At 43.6% G+C, this 22903-nt stretch overlaps 2 protein-coding genes across 6 annotated transcripts in view; both read right to left on the bottom strand.

Moving 5' to 3' along the window:
* The window catches only part of PPP1R21 (protein phosphatase 1 regulatory subunit 21), a 78485-nt gene extending 68807 nt beyond the window's left edge, over positions 1-9678 (bottom strand). For 2 of the 5 annotated variants that reach the window (XR_008444585.1, XM_054024585.1), the window contains exon 1: positions 9350-9676. Coding sequence is in view for 4 of the 5 variants with exons in the window: in XM_054024585.1 (XP_053880560.1) it covers positions 9350-9412 (63 nt within the window). In the remaining variant the exon portion in view is untranslated. Of the gene's footprint in view, positions 1-9349 lie in introns of all 5 variants that reach the window. The other 3 variants (XM_054024586.1, XM_054024587.1, XM_054024584.1) reach the window with 2 other exon arrangements.
* Positions 5598-6197, bottom strand: LOC128835157 (60S ribosomal protein L17). The gene has a single exon (XM_054024588.1). The coding sequence runs from the start codon at positions 6151-6153 to the stop codon at positions 5599-5601; it is 555 nt and encodes a 184-aa protein (XP_053880563.1). The 5' UTR covers positions 6154-6197; the 3' UTR covers position 5598.
* Positions 9679-22903: the final 13225 nt, after the last annotated feature.

The raw sequence follows: 22903 nt of genomic DNA, 5'->3' as shown, positions 1-22903 counted from the left end.
CAGCCCCAGAACAGCCTACACCTCAAATCCCTCATCCCTGGCCCCACCCCATAGCCTGCACCCCAACCCTCTGACCCCCCCTGCACCCCGAATCCCTCATCCGCAGCCCCACCCCAGAACCTTCACCCCTAGCCAGAGCCCTCACCTCCTGCACCCAACCCTCTGCCCTAGCCCCCTCCCATACCCAAAACTCCTCATCCCCACCCCTGCCACACATCACCTCAATATTGGTGCACATAACAAAACTCATTCTGCATGAGGACATAAAAAATTAGAGGGAACATTGTCTGTGACTGGTTTAGACTCTTTGCAGCTCATGGTTGCTGACAGCAGCCACTAAATTTGTAATTTCAGGAGGACAGTAGCAACAGAATCAGGGACAAACCGCCAAACCTGGTCAGAATATGTTGCCAAATGCTTCTATTGCTAAGAAGCACAATATCTGAGCACTGCCTCTTCCTATATAGATGTTACCAGAACCTGCATGTGATCTGCAGCATTCACTTTCCACCGATTGTCCTTTCTTAAACTAAATGGACACTCAGTGTTGTTAACCCAATATGGGATTTTTCATCTAACTGGAGAATCTGCATGCACTTAGAAAAGGAGTACCATACCCCCCCTAGGATGTCTAAAAGAGCTTCCTAGAGTTCCCTCAGGTTAGCAGCAGCAGTGAGAAGGTGAAAAGAGGTAACAGGGAGTAGCCACTTGGGCAGCTGTAAGGCAGAAGAAAACACTAAGGGCACCCTATATCCACCTTGGAGTAGGGGTGGGATCAAGTAAAGTTACCTCCAAAGTACTGCGAAAAGGTGGGGCAGAACAAACACTAGTGGTGAATGCCCACCACTGCCAGCCTGAGCAGAAAGGAAGCAAACCCTCAGTCCATCCAACCAGGGGTAAGTATGGAGGGTAGGAATTGAAGACAAGCACACCCCCATCAAATAAATACCTATGACAGATGAATTGGTGGGGAACGGAGAAGCAGGGAGTGCTACAACCAGTTGCATTGCCATTGATAACCAGCAGCCTGGGCTTTGCTCTACCATTCCCTTCTGCTGCAGGCAAGTCTCCCTAGCTTCTCTCTCCAGAAAGCAGGTCAGCCCTTTGAGAAATTGAGAGAAAACAGAGACAGTGTCTTCCCAGCCCTCTCAAGCTTTTCCTCTCCTTCAAGGAAGGCAAACTCATAGATGCTAAACGAGAAACATCCATATCACAGCAATAAATTTTTCAATCCCTGACTGCAGTGTTACTTTCCCTCATGCTCCAAGGCATCAGGAAGGGCCAGGAAGATGAGGAGTGCGCCAGTGATGGAGCACAAGCCGCAGTATCAATATTAGAAAATGTGACAATCTAATATGGAGCTCTCGCATAGCACTTTCAGATCAGCACTTTACAACAGCAATGGTGTAGTGTGAGAAATGGCTATCTTTAGGAATTTGCTACTTAGGGTGCACTGAGTATGCTCAGTAACATCTGCTGAAGCCACTGGCCCTTCACCCTACTCTTACTTGGCATAGGATTCTGCAGACTGCTTTTTAAAGGAGTTAAAAAAGGGGCAAATCGGAGGAGAGGGGTAGCCAGGATCTGAGCAGGGGGTGGAAATTGACTGGTTGGGGGGGGGGGGGGGTCAAGCACCTGCAGGCAGGGTTAGGAGAGGGGCTGAAGGGCAAAATCAGGGATGAGGGGAGAGGAGCCAGGGTTAAGCACAGGGGTGAGGCGCTACCAGAGGGCAAAACCATGGCACAGGCGGTAACAGTTACCCTGGTGGACTGAGACATCAGTGTTTGCAAAAAAAATAGGGCGAGGGGGGAAGGGGCGCAGAGGGACTTTTTTATTTCCCCACCCACAGACAGGACCTCTTAGAACCCAGCCCTGGGAAGCCCATGCTTACAGGCACAGGCATCCCAATGGCTTTTCTTAAAGGCACAGGCAATGCCTAGTCACTGCAGCTGCTCCCTGCCTAATGTAACCTACTGAAGTGCTGCAGGAGACTCAATTCAGTGAAACATTTTACATATACCCCCTCAGAAACAAAGAATCCCTTATCAGCGTATCTGATTGCATAAAGTATCATAGCAGTTCACAAATTTGTCTTATCTGCTGCTGGGATTCCCTGAATTACTCTTAGCACTTCATCATTTAGCTTTGTTATTGTGCAGATGCATGTCATTGGGCTATTCAATTTATATTTTAACAATAAATACTTATTGAAAATATGTGTAAGTACTTGCTAGTAGTTTTAGCAATGACATCTGTGTTTCTATTATTGTACTTGCTATGTTTTTTACTGTGATTTCAAATTTTGAATTTTTAAGTCTAACTTTTTCTTCTTATTTTTAGAGATGTTTATTCTGTTGGATCATCTGACTTCCAGTCTGACTGAATTTCTGGCCTGGTCTCAAAACTTTGTTTTCATTTAATCCACCAATGAGGATTTCCTTTCGTAACTGTTATTTTGCCTTTCAATCCAGCCGTTAGCATTTTTCCACATGCCATTGCTTGTGTGTAGAACTTGATTCTCAAATATTCAATAAAGGCAGTATACTATCTCATGTAACATCTTTCTCAAAGGCAAAAATCTATTGTAATTTTTGCTATACATTAGAACTGCCGTAGTGGATCAGACCAATAGTCTGTCTAGTTCAGTATCCTCTCTTCTGACAGCAGCCAGTGCCAGGTGCTTCAGAGGGAATGAACAGAACAGGTACTCACTGAGTGAACTATCCCATTGTCCACTCCCAGCACCTGGCAGTCAGATGTTTAGTGACACCCAGAGCATGGGGATGCATCCCTGATTATCTCAGCTAAGGAACTGATCTAATTCTTTGTTGAACCCATTTATAATTTTGGCCTTCAAAACATAATGAATACACATCTACAACCCCAAGATAGCTTGACAACCACAAGAATTCTAAAAACATGAGTTACATACTCTGACATCAAAATTTTTTAATAAATACATGATATTTTGTTCTTATGTGCCTCTTTGTTCCTGAGCTTTTAGAGTGCAATAAGGCCAGTTCCACAAAAGCTGGAGCCTAAACACCTGAATGAATCTTGGTCTACCCTCATACTTAGGAAATTCCTGTTATCTGTCCCAAACATTTCATATATCTAAGGCCATATCTACACTACAAGGGTATCAAGTATCAGAGGGGTAGCCGTGTTAGTCTGGATCTGTAAAAAGCAACAGAGAGTCCTGTGGCAACTTTAAGAATAACAAACTAAGATATCCTTGAGCTATAATGTATCTCATGATGGAATAGGGATTGTAAATTCTAATTCTATAGTATGAGACAATATATTCATGCAATGTTTAAGAAAAGTTTTGTAAATGAGTTCTAATAGTTCATGGATTAGGGACCCAATTTTATGGGATTCTAGGGGCTTCTGTATAGATTATTTAGGTTAATCTTTCTATCTACCCAATGGGACTCAGTGCTCAGTCTAGAAGATACCATCAGAGATGCTTAGTTTTGCAGTTCTCAAACTGTGGATTTGTGTCTCCAGAGATAACATGCTTGTTAACAGCAACAATGTTTTAAAATAACTAATAAATAGAGGTGAGAAATAACAGACCTCAACCCTATTGACTCTGTGTACACAAATTTGCAGAGGGACAATCCCTTACCTCTCTCTAAAAGGGCAAAGATTCAAAAAGTTCAATAAATAGAAGATTGTTGGGGGCGGAATAGATCTGGACAAGGAGAAGAAGTCTGGAGATAAACGTGAAAAGGTAGGGACAGGGAGTAGAAACAGAAGTGAAACTGTTTGAGCAGCATACTCTGAGTGTAGCCTTCATTGATTTGAGATCTACCATACCATTCTCTCACTAGAAGAGAAAACCTGTAATGGCCGCAGGCCATAAAAGAGACCCAGTTTGGGAATAAGAACCATTCAAGAAATATGCGTTTGCTGATGTTGTTTTAAAGAAAGGCACACCAGTGAACTGGAGGAAGTGACTCAAGCACTTGGATTCAGAGACTATTGAAGTGATAATATCACTTAACAGCAATAACTTCTTCTGCCGGTGTAGAAAAAATATTTTCTTCCTTTGGACTAATTCATTCCAAATTGATAAATCGTTTGGGACCTGAAAAAGCAGGAAAGCTTGTTTTTCTTTTCCAGATTATGAACAAACAGAAAAATGAAGGTAAAGACAACTGAGTTAGCTGCAAAAGCCAATATGTTTCTCATGTTGACCTGACTGACAGTCACTTTAATTTTTTTTTTTTTTAATATTTCATTTAACTCTTAAAAACAATTTTAACAAAAACAAACCTAATTTTAAAAAACTTGAATGTTTAACTAAATTCAAAAATTCATATGCTTGTTTTGTTAAAATATTATGTTTGCTGTTGAAGAAAAAAATCCAGAACATTATTGTTTTAGTTAAATAAAATAATTTAAATGTCTGTCTGGCGATGTTCTCCTCCTAATACAGCATGGCAAGAAAATCCTCCAAATGTTAATGATTAACAACCTGTTGAATTGGAGATATTTATGAAGTCACTAGGAGGTGAACTATCTACTTCATTTACCAAAGGTAAATGAAATGACCAAACAATCATTCATTTCCTGATATAGCTGTAAAACTAATCTGAAAAGTTATCAACATAACTCACTTTAAAAATGTATAGTGTGTACCGTCTAAAAATGAAACCTACATCTATCTCTGAGTTGCGAAGAATATGTATTAAGGTTAATACAACCAACAAGAATTCACTTTTATGTAGTAAAATCCATGATTAAATCGAGTCTTCCTTTAAATCATGATTTAAATCAAATCCACCATGCTGCTTAAAAAAAAATTATTTTTTTTTAAATCACCTTGCAGTAATAAGAGTGATTGAGCTGTTGAGAAGTGACAATGCTATCAAGACAAAACAAGTTAAGTTTTAACAGTGAGGGAAAACGCTCAAGAAAATGTCTCAAAAATTAAATCAGAGAGCAATAAGGTGATGTGAGCACCACAGTTCTGGGTGTAATTTTTGTGGTGGTACCTTGTTGCTTGATATATGTAACCGTGACAAAAGTGGAAGTCTGTATAAAGCACAATGGTAGATTTTCTGCCTATGAGTTTGTTTTCAAAAGGAATTCATAAGTATTTAAAATACTATTTATAATGCTTTGCACTACTCAATGTTGTGTGCGCATTCAATGGTTCTTTACTAGTAGACCGTATGACTTTCTATGCAGTGTAAAGGGACTAATAAAGATGTATTTTTAAATGCTTAGACTTTCATTAAGGGTTTTTCATGTTATAGCCCTAAAATTCAACTTGTAAAATGTTTTTTAAACAGTCCTGTAAAGATAGAAATGTGGGCTTGGTTCTCTCTACTCCCAAAATTTGTTTGGTATCGAGTGTTATCTAATAGGTACTGTGAGGATGTTGCCTAAGCATTTGTCATACAGCTAAAGTGTCATTTATTATTTCTTGAGCGCTGGGGCACCAGGAGCACTGGGGAATGACGGCATCCCTCACTAGTACAGAATAGGTGTAGCAAAATACAATGTAGGGGACAATTTCCTGGTGCTAGGGGACAATTTCCTAGTTTTTTTCTTTTTTTTTATTTATGTACATCTGTTATGTCAGATTTACTCCCGAGCCATAAGTTTTTGCTTCTTCAGCTTCTTTTGAGAGATCTTTTTCTTCTGAGCAACTTCCTCTTCTGGCTTTGGAACAATTTGCTCCTTCTCAGTGAGGATCATCTCAATATGACAGGGGGAGCTCATGTAGGGGTTGATACGACCATGAGCTCTGTAGGTACGCCTGCGCATTTTGGGGGCCTTGTTGACCTGGATGTGCTCAATTACCAGAGAATCCACATCAAGACCCTTGAGTTCAGCATTACTCTCAGCATTTTTGAGCATGTGCAGTAGGAACTCTGCACTCTTTTTAGGCCAACGCCCCTGTGTCCAGCCCCACTGCTTGGCCTGAGCGCACCTGCCAACTCCACCATTGTAACGACGGAAGGGAACACACTGCTTTTTTAGGGTCACATCCTTTAAGTATTTAGTGGCTTTCCGGATATGCATGCCCTTGATAGCTTGAGCTGTCTCACGAGTGTTCTTGAAGTGGACTCGAAGGTTAGAACCCCTTGACTTGCATGATTTGGTGGGGTTCTCTGGATCAAGTGAGTAGCGGACCATTTTCAGAGCTTAAACTCTGGGGCCACCCGCACCGGGGAAGAGAAAAAAAAAAAAAAATGATCTGGAAGATGGTGTGAACTGCACTCTCAGCAAGTTTGCAGATGACACTAAACTGGGAGGAGTGGTAGATACGCTGGAGGGTAAGGATAGGATACAGAGGGACCTAGACAAATTAGAGGATTGGGTCAAAAGAAACCTGATGAGGTTCAACAAGGACAAGTGCAGAGTCCTGTACTTAGGACGGAAGAATCCCAAGCACTGTTACAGACTAGGGACCAAATGGCTAGGAAGCAGTTCTGCAGAAAAGGACCTAGGGGTAACAGTGGACGAGAAGCTGGATATGAGTCGACAGTGTGCCCTTGTTGCCAAGAAGTCTAATGGCATTTTGGGCTGTATAAGTAGAGGCATTGCCAGCAGAACGAGGGACGTGATCATTCCCCTCTATTCGATATTGGTGAGGTCTCATCTGGAGTATTGTGTCCTGTTTTGGGACCCACAAGAAGTATGTGGAAAATTGGAAAGAGTCCAGCGGAGGGCAACAAAAATGATTAGGAGGCTGGAGCACATGACTTCTGAGGAGAGGCTGAGGGAACTGGGATTGTTTAGTCTGCAGAAGAGAAGAATGATCGGGGATTTGATAGCTGCTTTCAACTACCTGAAAGGGGGTTCCAAAGAGGATGGATCTAGACTGTTCTCAATGGTACCTAATGACAGAACAAGGAGTAATGGTCTCAAGTTGCAGTGGGGGAGGTTTAGGTTGGATATTAGGAAAAACTTTTTCACTAGGAGGGTGGTGAAGCACTGGAATGGGTTACCTAGGGAGGTGGTGGAGTCTCCTTCCTTGGAGGTTTTTAAGTTCAGGCTTGACAAAGCCCTGGCTGGGATGATTTAGTTGGGAATTGGTCCTGCTTTGAGCAGGGGGTTGGACTAGATGACCTCCTGAGGTCCCTTCCAACCCTGATATTCTATGAATACACTCCTGTGACATTCCCCTCTGGTGTTATCTAGACCAGTGATCTGCTAGACCTCTCCAACCCTTGGCTCTGGGAGCCAGCCTTACCGTGCTCTGCTGAGAGAACCCCCACTCCTGAGCTGTTCACGCACAGCCTCTGGCATGTAAGCTGCTCCCAGCTACTTGCAAGCAAATGACTGTAGCCAATATCTCCGGTCCCAGACACAACCCTGGGAACCTCCGTCTTGCAGTGCCCAGTTATGCCTGCTGGACGCTGCAAGCTTATATAAGTTTGTCAATTTAACAAAGACATTGATATGTACCAGGCTTGTTCTCCCAAGGGGCATCTCTGACACACACAAACCAAATGCACTGCTTCACGTAGAATAAACAAACAGATTTATTAACTATAAAGATAGATTTATGTGATTATAAGTCAAAGCATAACAAGTCAGATTTGGTCAAATGAAATAAAAGCGAAACGCATTCTAAGCTGATCTTAAAACTTTCAATGTCCTTAAAAACATAGAGGCTTTTTAGTCAGGCTCTCCCCTTTGATCAGCATTTCAGTCCCTTGGTGGTGGTGGTGTCTGTAGATGTAGGTGGGAGAGAGAGAGAGAGAGAGCATGGCAAAATGTCTCTCCCTTTTATCTTGTCCTTTCTTTCCTCTTGGCTTTGCCCCCCTGCCCTCAGAGTCAGGTGAGCATTACCTCATCATAGTCCTGAACTGCCCAAAGGAAAGGGGTGACTCCTTCGAGGGCCTAACAGATTCTTTTGTTGCTGCCTAAGCCAGTGTCCATTGCTCCTGTGAGGCTGTGCTGGGCTTGTCCCATCCATGCCCTGACAAGGTGTGAACTGCCTCCCTGTTCTTGGAGAGTTTTTGCATGGGCTTGCTTTAAGCCATGAGGATACATTTTCAGCCTCACAACTATATACATGAAATTATAACTTATAATATTACTATAACAATCACTGTAACAACCATGCTCAGTGCATCATGAGCCTTCCGAAGACATCCAACATGATAAACTTTGCACTGGATACCATACAATCATTTTATAAAGATGAAAATGGGGGTGTAGGGTGTCCACCTGAGGTACAGAGCATCACAACTCCACACAGTTCATGGCTCCTCTGAGGTGCTCAGTATAGCTGGCAGTGCCTTCTGCCCCCCGACCCATTTGCCATCAGGATATTTAGGCAGCAACAACAGTATGGCTTCCACATACATGGGAGTGTGTGGGGAAGGGAAAGGACTTCTTGTCCCTCTTCTCAACTCCACCACCAGTAATGCCTCTGTGTGATGGCAGCCATATTTTGACCCTATAATAAATAGATAGGAACTGCTTCTGCCAGGAAAAATTTCAGGTGAGTATAGATGGCCCTCAGTAAGGGAAACAGGAAATCCAAAATACTTCTCTCTCCTTTCTACCCAGTCCCCAGAGACTAAATATATCAGAATGGAGACAAACCCATCTGGCTCATCTTTACACTACAAACTCTTATCTCATTTGAACAAGCCCTTTCATCTCCAACGAGATATTACCCCAGGAGCTTCCTGGAATCTACACTCCATTTGATCAGAAACCTCTCTCAGTCAAGGCAACAAGACAAGTGCATTGCTGCCTGTACCTGCCTGCTGAGTTGATTAACTGTAATGGTCAGAGATCACACCAGCATAGAAGTATAATTGACACAAGGAAATTAAGAGTTTAAATTCTCCACCACATGTCCCACATCCCACTAAAATGAATAGAACCCACAGGTCACTTAGGCACAAGTATCAATGTCCGAATGCTACATTATCAGCACAGTAAATGAAGCTGCAAAATAAATGATGTTTAAATGACCTCACTATTTTTTACAATCCTCTATTAAGCGGTAATTGATATGTACACCAGGCAGGGTCATTTGGAAGCCAAAGATTTTATACTTCCATCCCACTCTACTGTCAAGGTTTAGCAAATTAGGATAAGTCAGCAAATAAGAATCACCTTAGGTATCAGTAACTGCTAATGGTAACAATTAGCAGCTACTAGTAGAAAATTACATCAGATAGCAGGGTGGTTTTTTTTGTTTGTTTGTTTACACAATCCCTTACATACGAATAACTGCGACAGGTAGCAAATTCCTACAGGTAACAGTTTCTCGCACTACGGTCCCAGGATCGGGATCGGTGCTAGTAACTGGAAAGTAGCGTGATAGAGGAAGAGTATCGGCATCATGGCGTCTCAGGCCCGGTACCTTCGAATACTCCTGAGCCAGTTTCTGGTACTTCCCCTGCAGCTCCGCGCTAGCCGCCGCCATCGCCCCACGGCTCCTCGGTAGTTACCGCTGTCCACGTCGGAGAACCCACTGCCCAGGGCCGCCGCCGCGGCTCAATCCAACCACGCCCCGTCCCTACCGACACACTTCCGGACGTGAGAACGCGCTAACGTCAACGCAGAATCTCATGCTAGGCTACGGGGTGGGTTGACTTCACTCTTCGGCACCATCATCTTGACGCAAAATCCAAGATGGTAGATCGAAGGCGGGTCACAAGCTACCCTCTCCACCCGCACCTTGGGCGCAACAGACGTGAAAAGCCGGAGTACGGTCACGTGACACGGAAAGGCGCGAGCGAGCTGTTGTTACCATGGCAACAGCCTCACAAGCGCTCCAGGAGCGGCCCTGCGTAACGCGCAACGGGGCTACGGAGCCCGGCCAAGGCCAATAAAGTACGGAGTTGCGGGACCCCAGAGCTCTAGGGGCGCGCATTCCCTCCCAACGTTGAGCTGAAGCGAGCCTGCGAGCATGACTTGAGAGGGTTGGGGGGGAATTCTCACTGGTATCTAGACGACCCGCTCCCATTGATAAAACCGGAGAGGGGCGGGTGCTGGGTGTAGTCGAGCCCCGCCGCCCCCAACCCTTAATGAACGGGCCTGTAGGCAGCGCCTCAGGTGCGTGTGCACAGTCCCCGTGACCTGGGCAGCAGCATTGTCTCAGCCACCGCAGGGAGGGGGGCAAATATACCGGGTTGACGAGGGGGGCAGTTGTACCAGGGCACCAAGTTCAGAAGACCCCAGGTTTGTCACATGGTGAAATTGGAGGCGTGGGACCTGCTAGAGAGAGACTACTTTAAAACCTCCAAAATCAGGGTGGGTAGGCGAGGCTCATTCTCTTACCTGGCATACGGCCACGGTTGGAGCCAAGGGCTCTTGGCTGTCCCCAGGTGGTCCTAGGGTGGGGAGGGAGCATTAAAAGCTGGCTATGCTTCTGGCCTGCAGAGAGCCAGCCTTGCCTTATCTCATCTATACGTGGGGAGAAAGAAGAAAACCTTTTTGACAGGCAGGGTCTTTGAAAAATCAAGCATTTGTTTAAACGATCCTCAGGGATTAGATATGAAAATAAGTCTCAGGTGAGAAGAATCAGTGGGGAGGGTGCATCACAGCCATAACAAATTCGGTTATGATATGGGTGCAGAAATAAGGGAATTTAACCCATGGATATTGTCACCATGTGTGAAATAAATATATATTTATAGGGAACACATCACACCATCATTTGGAAAATATTTGATATGAACAAATTAGATGGGTATTTTTAACACCAAATATGTATGTTTAATTACAAAGAGCTGTGTCTGACGGGTTCGGTCACAGAGCCCCCCTTGGGACTGTCTGTGCTGTGGTGTGCTGAAACTACCTTGAAGCCCATTTTCCCTGTCAGCTTGGGACTCCAGAACCCTGTCTTGCTGACTCCTTCTTAGTCTAGGCCCAATCCTTTCCCTGGTACAGTTCTTGTTAGTTCCAGCTCAGCGAGTAACTAGGGGATTTCTCATGACTGCTGCCCTCTTTGTTCCATTCCACCCCCTTTTATAGCTTTTGCACAAGGCGGGACTTCTTTGTTTCTCTCCGGGTTCCCACCCTTCCTTCTAAATCAGGGGTTCTCAAAGTGGTGGGTGGGACCCCTCAGGGGGTCGTGAGGTTATTACATGGGGGGTCCACCCCAAACCCCGCTTTGCCTCCAGCATTTAAAATGGTGTTAAATATATTAAAAAGTGTTTTTAATTTATAAGGGGGGGTCACACTCAGAGGCTTGCTATGTGAAAGGGGTCAGCAGTAAAAAAGTTTGAGAGCCAGTGTTCTAAATGGAAAAGAACCAGGTTTAAGATGGATTCCAGTATCAGGTGACATAGTCACATATCACTGTAAGACCTTATTCTTCATTACCCACAGGCTGGCCCCCACGTCCATAAGAAGGCTTGCAGGTAAATAAACCATCTACAGCTAATTGTCCTAGTAAATGGGTGCCAGCAAGATTCTAAACCCCCAGTAATTGCCCACACTTTGCATAATTACAATAGGACCACAGAGTTAACTTTTTATTTCTAGTTTTAGATACACCTCTACCCCATTATAATGCGGTCCGATATAACGCGAATTTGGATATAACGCAGTAAAGCAGTGCTCCGGGGGATGGGGCTGCTTTACCGCGTTATATCCAAATTTGTGTTACCGCAAGCGGTTCATCTGCGCCTGCCCGTTACTTGCTGCGGCCCTTCCCGCCCCGCCCCCCTCCGCCCCAGCCCACCTCCGCTCTGCCTCCTCCCATGCGTGCGCCACAGCTGTGCTTCTCCTCCCTCCCAGACTTGCTGCGCCAAATCAGCAGTTTGAGATAGGGGAGAAGCGGAGCTGCGGCGCACTCGTGGAAGGAGGCGGAGTGGAGGTGAACAGGGGCGGGGAGGGCCGCAGCAAGTAACGGGTGGGCGTAGAGGAACCACTCCCCACTCCAGCTCATCTCCACCTCCTCCCCTGAGTGCGCCACCGCCGTTCCACTTCTCCCCCCACCCCGTCCAGGCTTGCCGGGCCAAACAGCTGATTGGCGTGGCAAGCCTGGAAGGGAGGGAGAAGCGGAGCAGCGGTGGCATGCTCAGGGAGGAGGCGGAGGCAGAGCGGAGGTGAGCTGGGGCGGGGAGCGGTTCCTCTCCCTACCCAGTTATAGCACAGTCTCACCTATAACACGGTGAGATTTTTTGGCTCCTGAGCACCACGTTATATCGGGGTAGGGGTGTACAAGAATTATACATACATACAAATAGGATGAACACACTCAGTAAATTATAAGCTTTGTAATGATACCTTATAAGAGACCTTTTGCATAAAGCATATTCCAGTTACATTATATTCACATTCCAAGCATATTTTCATAAAGCATATGGAGTGCAACGTCACACTGTGTATTCCATTAAGTCTCATTGGAATTTTTGCATCAATAAAATTAATTTATTATGTAAAACCTTAGTCAAAGTCTACAGCAAGGCATAAAAATGAAAAAAGTCTAATTTAAACATGCATTTTGTCCTATAAATTGTACAATCTGCTTTTAGCATTAACACACTAGAGGGAGCCTTTTACCCACGTCTGGCAATTTGATTTTCAGAACAGGAGGAGAAAATATACAAGCACTTTACTAGGTGATTGGTTCAACCTGTTGGTAGCAACAGTAGCTATTTACAAAGATCGTGGGTGAGCTCATTTTACTACACTCAGGTCTCTAGATTTGAGACAAAGTAGATAATGCAAGTTAATAATTATGGAAAACTACTTTCTCATTGAGGTGGTTGTGCTTTCACAAAGCTTAGATTTAGGTTTCGGCACTGCTTTCCCTGAGCAACCTGCTAGCCTATGATGTCAGTTGCATATATGTGGAAGTTTTCCTATAACATAATTAATAATAATAATTAGGGCTGTCGATTAACTCAAAAATATTAATTGTGATTAATCACAGTTTTAATCGCACTGTTAAACAATAGAATACCAATTGAAATTTATTAAATATTTTTGGATATTTTTCTACATTTTCAAATATATTGATTTCAATTACTAACACAGAATATAAAGTGTACAGTGCTCATTTTATATTATCATTATTATTACAAATAGTTGCACTGTAAAAATGATTAAAAAAGAAATAGTATTTTTCAGTTCAGCTCATACATGTACTGTAGTGCAATCTCTATCGTGAAAGTGCAATTTACACATGTCGATTTTTTTTGCTACATAACTGTACTCAAAAACAAAACAATGTAAAACTTTAGAGCCTACCAGTCCACTCAGTCCTACTTCTTGTTCAGCCAATCACTAAGACAAACAAGTTTGTTTCCATTTACAGGAGATAATGCTGTCTTAACTACAGAACTTGTATTAGGTGAATTGAAAAATACTATTTCTTTTGGTTTTTACAGTGCAAATATTTGTAATAAAACAAATATAAAATGAGTGCTGTACGCTTTGTATTCTGTGTTCTAATTGAAATCAATATATTTGAAAATGTAGAAAACATCCAAAAATATTTAAATAAATGGTATTCTATTATTGTTTAACAGTGTGATTAATTGCACGATTAATTGCAATTAATTTTTTTATCGCATGATTAATCATGAATCATTTTTTAATCACTTGACAGCCCTAATAATAAAACATAACATTTTATATTTTCAAAACAGTGTACAAACATTGGCTACACTGTTACACCTTTACGAGTAGATTTAAGTCTATTATTGCAATTGTATAGATAGAGAAATGAATCATAGAGCAATTAAGATATTTTCCCAAGGTCCACAACAGGTCAATGTCAGAGCTGGGATTAATAGTCAGGAGTATTAATACTCTCAGTACCATACTCAATCGATTACATTATACTACATTGCCTCTCCATTATTCTCATGTCAGAAGATGTCAAGGGTGTAATGAGCTTAATCGTATAGGCCTTTAATGCAGGTGGGCCCTAACGTGCTTTATTAGCTTTACTAATTCATTGTATAATAACCTATGGCCCCAATCCTGCAATCAGAAGAACTTCAGATTCTATGTGTGACGGTATCCCTGGGGTGCAGCCTGGGACTGTGGGACCACTGTGCCCCCTTAACTCTCCAGACTTGGCTGTCTCTCACAATGCTTTGCTAGTGATAAGCAGAAAACCTCTCCAGGTGCTGTCATCACTCAGCACAACTGCATGTGGAGCCTCACACACAGCTAGATTGCATGAATGTTCCCAGAGCCACTCATGAAATGACACAGAGAAAGGCACCAGCCAAATCCCCCCAAATCCCAGCTTGCACTGTTCAAGACCCTTTCTTGAGCAATGCAAGTTTATTAATTAGTTCACCACTTCATCAATGGAAAGTGGACATACACCAGCCTTTGTAACATGAGCAGATTTATTAGGCACATCAGGCAAACTGACTAGTAAAGATAAACAGTAAAACAAGTTTATTGATTACAAAAGATAGATTATAAGTGATAGGCAAAAAGTCAGAATGGTTATTAAAATAAAATATAATCACACAGTCTAAACCTTAGCCCTTATCACACTAGACAGTATTTAGGTCAAGCAATGTTCTCACCTCACTGGATCTTACAGTCCTTAATATACATGTTTGTCTCTTAAACCTGGGCCAGTCTCCTCTGTTAAAATCATCAGTCTTCTAAGTGTCCTTATTGCTTGCAGGTGGGGGTGGAAGAAAAGGCAAAAGCATAGGGCCACTGTGTTCTGTTTTTACCCCTAGTCCATGTGCTTGGAGAACACAAGTCCAGGCATGTCTGGTGAGCATTGCTGAGTCACCAGGCAAAGTTGAGCAATTCCCCTGGTGTGGCCTTGTGCAAGTGAGTGATTGAATTGTAACTCCATTGCTGGACAATAGCTGTTGATGGTTGTTCGACACCCACCCAGGCATTGGTTACCTCCCTTGTTATTGTCTTTGGGGGAGCTAGTATCTGGGCGTTTCCCAAACCCATAGCATAGTTTAGTGACGACTATACAACACAATTCTCATAACTTCATATGCATTAATTATATACATATTTAGATGAAACAGTGGGTTTCAGCAGATCATAACCTTTCCCATGATGGTTTATATGCAATGTCAGTTATATACAAATGATGAATATGGGGGTCACAGGGTGCTCCCTGGGGGTGTAGAGTCTCACACTATGTATATGAATCATAATTTGCACCACTAAATTGAAGCCACGGTAGAGTTAAACTCAACATGTTTGGGATAATACTGCATGCAGTTGAAAAACTACGTGCACAGGATTAAATTCGGTATGGGGTTAGATCTGGGTATTTTGCCATGGGTCAATACAGCAGGAAATGATTGGGCTGGTGCTGATACTCCTTGTAGAATGCTTTGGCAGCAGAACTGCTAAGAACAGCAACACCAGAGGGAAACTGACAGTTTTACTCTATCATTGCTGGACCTATAAGTCCTGTGTGGGAAAGTGAAATTTACTAGACTCACATCAGTTTCACTTATCAAGACTAATTCTGGGGAATGGAAAGCAAAGGACAGACAATGGGAAAAAGACTAATACAAATAATGACTACTAATAGTAAAGGGGAATAAAAATCCAAGGATAGAAGTAAGGCTCAAAATAAATCCCAGGATGGGGGAAGGGGACAAAAATCTGAATAAAAAAAGATAAGATAACCTAACTTTAATAGATGCTAAATTTTAAGGCAAATATTGTATTTGAATAGTTTTGGTTACCAATTTAAAGATAATTGGATTGACATGTTTCACATCCATCTCCATATTCCTCCCCGATTCCCCCCAAAAAACAAAAAAATACTTCCCCCATAGCAAATTAATTAGGACACATAGATAGACATGTATAGTGAGTGTATAGACACAGGTATAGACATAAATGAAAATTACACTGAATCATTTGGCAGGTTTTTCCTGCTGTGGAAAAACAAGCTTCACTGTCCTCATTTACACCATTAAGAGTATTTTACAACAAAAGGTTTTCTAAGAACTAGAAAAATTCCAGAAATGATTGGAAACATACCATCTTTGGTGATCAGACTATGATAAGAAAATGCACAAGCCACATCCTCAGATGCAGCAAACACCCTAAACTTATGTTTTGTTTCTGTTATCTTAGCAACAGCAAGTTTGAACAGCAGGATATGTGCTCTCTCATGATGAATCTATAACAAATCTTTTATGTCTTTCTCAATCTGATCATTCTGTTTTTATAAAATCAAACCAAGTGCTTTTAAAAATATAAGTATGATGCACACATACATTCACACTTTGTAAATACTTTGCTCCTTCCTTTCTTCCCAGCCTGTAGGAGAAATATCTTGATTCATTTATATAGGGAGTTGATACGTATGTGACTGGGTGAGTTGTGTCTGTGTGTAAAGAAATTACCAGGGAAAGACAAGATGAACAAATGACTTATGCATTCAATTCTGATCATGAAGCTGCCCATAGTGATTTGTATCTGATTTCACAGCTCATGTGAAAGTATTTTTTGTCCAGCACTTAGGACTCATCTTCATTGAACAGTTTCATTATTCCACTAGAATGCTTGGGTTGTGGTGCAGAGAAGCCAATTGAGATCCTGAAACACCAACAAAAATTGTAACAGTTGCAGAAGTCAGTGATTCCCAAACTTGTGAAAGCTAAGCTGCCTCCACTGCCCCCGACCTCCTTTCAGGAAATTGAAACCAGTCATGTGCCTCTAGCCTCACCCTGCTTTGTAGCCCCACCATGTTTTGTTAAAGGCCTACCAATCTCCATTTTATACATATTCTGCACCCCCTGCTAGTCTCTTCATTATTAATTGAAGAGCAATTCTACCAGAATTGGAGTTTATTTCTACAGATGAAATTCTTAGGACACCCTCTAAAAGAATCAAGCTGCAGAAATTAACAACCACATCAGAAATAATTTGCCCTGACAGTTCTAGGGTTAAATGCGTTAAATGAATTAGATCTTGCTGAAAGCTGAATCTTGTTGCCCAGCAACTGCTGCATAGGATGTTGCTGTCACTCACTGGATACTTCTCTGGGGAGTTAACATTATGTTCAGAGATAACAGGTTATGATTGGGTCGAGGTGACGTCATGCTGCACAATAGAAGCCTGATTTTTTTTAAGGCAGCACTTTATGTAACAGAAATCAATGCCAAGATTGTTCTATTTGTAGGTATAGGGAAATAATCTTTTCTCTTCCTTCTTTTTTTTTTTTTTTTTTTTAAATTTAAAGCAGCCCCCAAGCATTGCCTGCTTTTGGAAAGAGCTAACACTAAGAGAGGAGGCTGGGGCAAAACCTTTGAAAGAGTGGGTCATCTTGCAACTCTTCCACAGCCATCCTTAATAACTCAAGGGGTATTTTTAATCTTTTCAGTTTACCCATAACATAGCCAATAAAAGGTATATTTCTTACTCTTTGAGGTGGATTTCCAATGTGTTTGGAGGCTGCAACTTTCTGACTAGCAGTCAGAAGATCCATAGATGGAGATACACAATCCAGATAGTTGAAACCTATTGCTGTTGGAAATAACACTGTTGGTGCAGATTTGAAGATGTAAAGCTATTAGGAGCCCATTGACATCTTTTACTAATAAGAAACACAAATTGAAGCTTTAATTTAATTTCTTTAAAAATTATGCAAAGCACTTAGGGTGAGATTTTAAAGGTATTTACACACACAAAGGTATAGATAAGCACCTAGTTGGATTTTAAAAAGCAGCTAAGTGCCTAAATACCTTTAAAACTCTGGCCCTTAGTGTTTTCCCAAAATATATTTACTTGGTATCAGTTTTTTATGAATGGATACATTAGTTCTATGTATGTGATTTAACCTAGTATGTTGCTTATTTGATCTTTTGTCACAGTACTAGAGTATAAGTGCCAGATCATGCAAATATTTATGCATATGCTTAACTCTAAGCATGGAAGCAGTCCCATTGAATGAGTGAGCTCAGATTACTCATGTCCTTAAAATTAAGCATATTTGTAAGTGTTTGCAGGATTGAGGTCTAAAACAATATGAGGAAGTTACCTTGTGCAATAAAATAGTTCTTTGAGATGTGTGTCCCTATGGGTGCTCCACTGTAGCTGTATCTGCGCCCCTGTGCCTTTAATTGGAGATTTTATGTAACAGGGTCCATACAGCTCACACATGCGCTCTCCCTCTCTCCTGGTCTGCCTCAAGGCTATCTAGTGCTATGTGAGCACACTGCTCTCAGTTCCTTCTCTACCGCACAGTCCCATATTGAGAACTACGAAGTAGAGGGTAGAAGGGCAGGTCACGGAGCACCCATAGGGACACACATGTTGAAGAACCATTGTTACTGCACAAGGTGAGTAACATCCTCTTCTTCTTTGAGTAGTGTCACTATGGGTTCTTCACTGTAGGTGACTCACAGCAGTATCACCCATGGGGGCTGGAGTTTTGGAGTACAGTCTGTTATTATAGAGAGTACTGTGGAGCCTAAGATGGCATCAGAGGCCAAGTCTCTGGTGATCACCTAGTGTTCTGCAAAAGTATGGGCAGAGGCCCAACTCACTGTTCTGCAAGTTTTGGAGATAGGGACTTCTTTAAGGAATGTGATTGAGGTAGAAATTGACTTCGTGGAGTGTGTACAGACTGCAGATGGAAGCAACAGGCTGCGCCCCTGGTAACAGTGATTAATGCAACCAGAGACCCATTTGGATAATCTTTGAGCAGATGTTGCGGAACCTTTAGATCTTTCCTCAAATGAAAGAAAGAGTTTAGGAGACTTCCTAAAGTTTACTTGGACAGGACTTGCAAGCACTCTTCTAATGTCTAGCAGATACAGAATTGCTTCCCTTTTGTCATGATGTGGTTTTGGGGAAAAGACGGTGATTTGTTGATTCATATGAAAGATGGAGGCTACTTTAGGGAGAAACTTGGGATGTGGCCTCAGTGTTACTTTGTCTTTTTAAAAGACCACGAATGGCGGGTGTGCCATCAAGGCTGCTATTTCTCCTACGCATCTAGCTGAAGTGATGGCAATCAAAAATGCAGTCTTCGTGGACAGGTGAAAGAGAGAGCAAGTCACCCTGGGCTCAAAGGGCAGTCTAGTCAAGGCTCTGAGAACTAGATTAACATCTCATGTTAGAGTGGGTCTTCTCACATGCAAGAAGAGATTTTCAATGACCTTAAGGTATCCATGCGTCAGTGGGTGAGTAAACACCAAGTATCCAACTACAGGACAATGAAAGGCCATTATAGCTGCAAGATGTACCTTAAGAGAGCTCAGAGCTTTTGACTTTTTAAGGCTAAAATGAGAGGGAGAGAGGACAATGTTGGGTTTATGTGGTTAGAATGACACCAAATTTGGAATTGCTTCCATTTCTTCAGGTAAATATGCTGAATGGTCAATTTTTGGCTGTGTAGCAACACATCTTTCACCTCGTCAAAGCATTCTTCCTCTAAGCCTTGGAACCAAGAAGGAGCCAAGCCTGGAGGTGGAGGACCTGCATGTTAGGGTGAAGCGAGAAGGTGAGGAATGGGGCTGAAGAGGAACCATAGACTTAGTGCCATCTGTGCCAGGTAAGGAAACCAAACTTGCCTTGGCCAGGAGGGGGCAATCAGAATAACTCTCGCTTTGTCTCATATTTTTGACATGACTTTGGATAGTAGAGGAAACAGGGGAAAGGTGTATTAAAGGTCCCTATCACATGGGAAGTAAGTGCATTCCCCAGGGACTGTTTCCCCAGGCCTGCTCTGGAGCAACAGCAAGAACATTTCTTGTTCTGGTACGTAGCAAAGAGATCTATAGTCGGGGAGAATATGTCGCAAAGCACCTCTGAGTTCAGTTCCCATTTGTGGTCATGAGAAAAGTTCTGACAGACTGTGTGTCACATTCTGTATCCCAGGTAGGTAGACAGCTGAGATGAGCATGTTTTGTTGGATGCAGTAATTCCAAAGTTTTAGTGCTTCTGTGCAGAGGGAGGCAGATCTGGTGCTCCCCTGATGATTGATGTAAAACATAAAGGTTATTTTGTCCATCATGATCTTTGTGTTCTTGATGAATAGGAGAAAGTGTGCACAGGTGTTCCTGACAGCTCTTAACTCCAACAGATTGATATGGAGGGCTGCTTCTGGGGGAGACCACTTGCCCTGAACCTTGACGTCTTGTAGATGAGCTACCCAGCCTATTAGGGAGTGTTGTAGGGTGGTCACCCATTCCTGCCCGGAAGGGCTTAAAACAGCCCTTTGAGAGGGCTGTGGCAGGGGGAACAGCCCAGGCTGAGTGGGAAGCAGGCTCAGCTGGGGCTACGCCCCAGTCAGGGTCCAGCTGGCCCTATAAAGGCTTGAGCCTGGAGCTGAAGCAAACACTCTCTCTCTGCCTTTAGAAGGAGAAGGGCCTGGCTGCTAGGAGCGTACCTGGGTACCTAAGGTGGAGCAGGGCTGGGGGAAGGCAAGAGGAGCTCCGGCCTGGAAACCCCCCAGGCTGCAGGCCTAGGGAAAGGCCAACTGGGTACTGGGGTTGCAAAGGGGCAGCCCACGGGTAGGCAGAGGCAGCAGGTCCAAACCCCTTTGCCTGTGATGAATGGCTGATACACTGCAGTCTGCCCCAGTGAACGGGGGCTAAGTGATGACTGGCAGTAGCCAAGACTGAGGCGAAGTGGGGATGGGGGTTCCCTGGGTGGGGAGACCCCGAGACTGAGGGGTTACTGCCAGAGGGACAGCACCCCAGAGCAAGGGGCATCGGGGTCCTGGGAGGGACACGGGGGCCAGCGGTAAGGCGGATCACCGGCCTGCAGAGGGTGCGCCGGAAGCTGGACAAACTAATTCCCGACAGAGACCAGCAGGAGGCGCCACAGGGGTGAGTCCCGCACTGCTTACAGGGAGGCATCTATCATTAGGCTCAGCATGAATGGAATACATGCTCAGACATTGGATGGGTCTTTCCACCAGATCAGAGAGTTCTTTACAGTGGAAGGTATTGATAGCGGTTTGCTTAGCCTGTCCTTGTTCAGGGAATAGACAGATCTGAGCCACATCTGTAGACACCTAATGAACAACTGGGTGTGTGAGGTGACAGAGGTGGATGCTGCCATATGCTGAGCAGCTGTAGGCAGGCCCTGGCCAATGTTTGTGGACTGTCCTGGACTGTCTGTAGACTCATGAAGATGATAAATCTGTGAAGCGGGAGGAGTGCTCTTGCTTGCTTTGGGTCGAGTTCGGCTCCAATGAACTCCAGTCTCTGTACCATAGTGAGTGTTGATTTCTGGGTACTGAGCTGTAGGCCCAATTGCACAAACGTGCGCCTGGTCATAGGGTGGTCAATATGGTGTCCTGGAATGTGGGGGCCTTGTGGAGGCAGTCATCTAGGTTTGGGTAGATAATGCCCAATGTTTTCATGTGTGTTGCTATGCTGCAGAGAACCTTGGAGAATACCCTGGGTGTGGACGAGAAGCCAAATATGAGCACCCTGTACTGATAATGGTCCTGCCCAAAGGTAAATCCTAGGAATCTCCTGTGTGACAGTCATATTGAGATGTGGAAGTAGGCATCTTGTAGGTTTAGGTCCAAAAACCAATCTCATAGAATCATAGAATACCAGGGTTAGAAGGGACCTCAGGAGGTCATCTAGTCCAACCCCCTGGGCAAAGCAGGACCACTCCCCAACTAAATCATCCCAGCCAGGGCTTTGTCAAGCCTGAACTTAAAAACCTCTAAGGAAGGAGATTCCACCACCTCCCTAGGTAACCCATTCCAGTGCTTCACCACCCTCCTAGTGAAAAAGTTTTTCCAAATATCCAATCTAAAGCTCCCCCACTGCAACTTGAGACCATTACTCCTTGTTCTCTCCTCTGGTACCACTGAGAACAGTCTAGATCCATCCTCTTTGGAACCCCCTTTCAGGTAGTTGAAAGCAGCTAACAAATCCCCCCTCATTCTTCTCTTCTGCAGACTAAACAATCCCAGTTCCTTCAGCCTCTCCTCATAAGTCATGTGCTCCAGCCCCCTAATCATTTTTGTTGCCCTCCACTGGACTCTTTCCAACTTTTCCACATCCGTCTTGTAGCGTGGGGCCTAAAACAGGACACAGTACTCCAGATGAGGCCTCACCAATGTCGAATAGAGAGGAATGATCACATCCCTTGATCTGCTGGCAATGCCCCTACTTATACAGCCCAAAATGCCGTTAGCCTTCTTGGCAACAAGGGCACACTGTCGACTCATATCCAGCTTCTCGTCCACTGTAACCCCTAGGTCCTTTTCTGCAGCACTGCTACCTAGCCATTCGGTCCCTAGTCTGTAACAGTGCATGGGATTCTTCCGTCCTAAGTGCAGGACTCTGCACTTGTCCTTGTTGAACCTCATCAGGTTTCTTTTGGCCCAATCCTCTAATTTGTCTAGGTCCCTCTGTATCCTATTCCTATCCTCCAGCATATGTACCACTCCTCCTAGTTTAGTGTCATCTGCAAACTTGCTGAGAGTGCAGTCCACACCATCTTCCAGATCATTAATGAAGATATTGAACAAAACCGGCCCCAGGACCGACCCTTGGGGCACTCCGCTTGATACCGGCTGCCAACTAGACATGGAGCCATTGATCACTACCCATTGAGCCCGATGATCTAGCCAGCTTTCTATCCACCTTATTGTCCATTCATCCAGCCCATACTTCTTTAATTTGCCGGCAAGTATACTGTGGGAGACCTTATGAAAAGCTTTGCTAAAGTCAAGGAATAACACATCCACTGCTTTCCCCTCATCCACAGACCCAGTTATCTCCTCATAGAAGGCAATTAGGTTAGTCAGGCATGTGCTTAGGACAGATCACAAATTGGGATGCTGACTGCTTTCACTTTTGTACCCTAGACCTCTTATGCTGCAGCTTATAGTAGCACTGTGACAGTGTGTACTGAGGAGGTCGTGACCTGTGCTGTGGTTGAGAGCCATATTTTCTTTTTTCTCCCACAGGGAGCTATTGTGGCTCAGGAATCCTTCAGGGTGTGGAGAGAGGCATCGGTCTTA

This window comes from Malaclemys terrapin, chromosome 3 (genome assembly GCF_027887155.1).
Source record: "Malaclemys terrapin pileata isolate rMalTer1 chromosome 3, rMalTer1.hap1, whole genome shotgun sequence".
In the NCBI taxonomy this organism is placed as follows: domain Eukaryota; kingdom Metazoa; phylum Chordata; order Testudines; family Emydidae; genus Malaclemys; species Malaclemys terrapin.
Note: the sequence above shows the minus strand (reverse complement) of the source record. Positions and strands in the feature narration are given on the sequence as shown.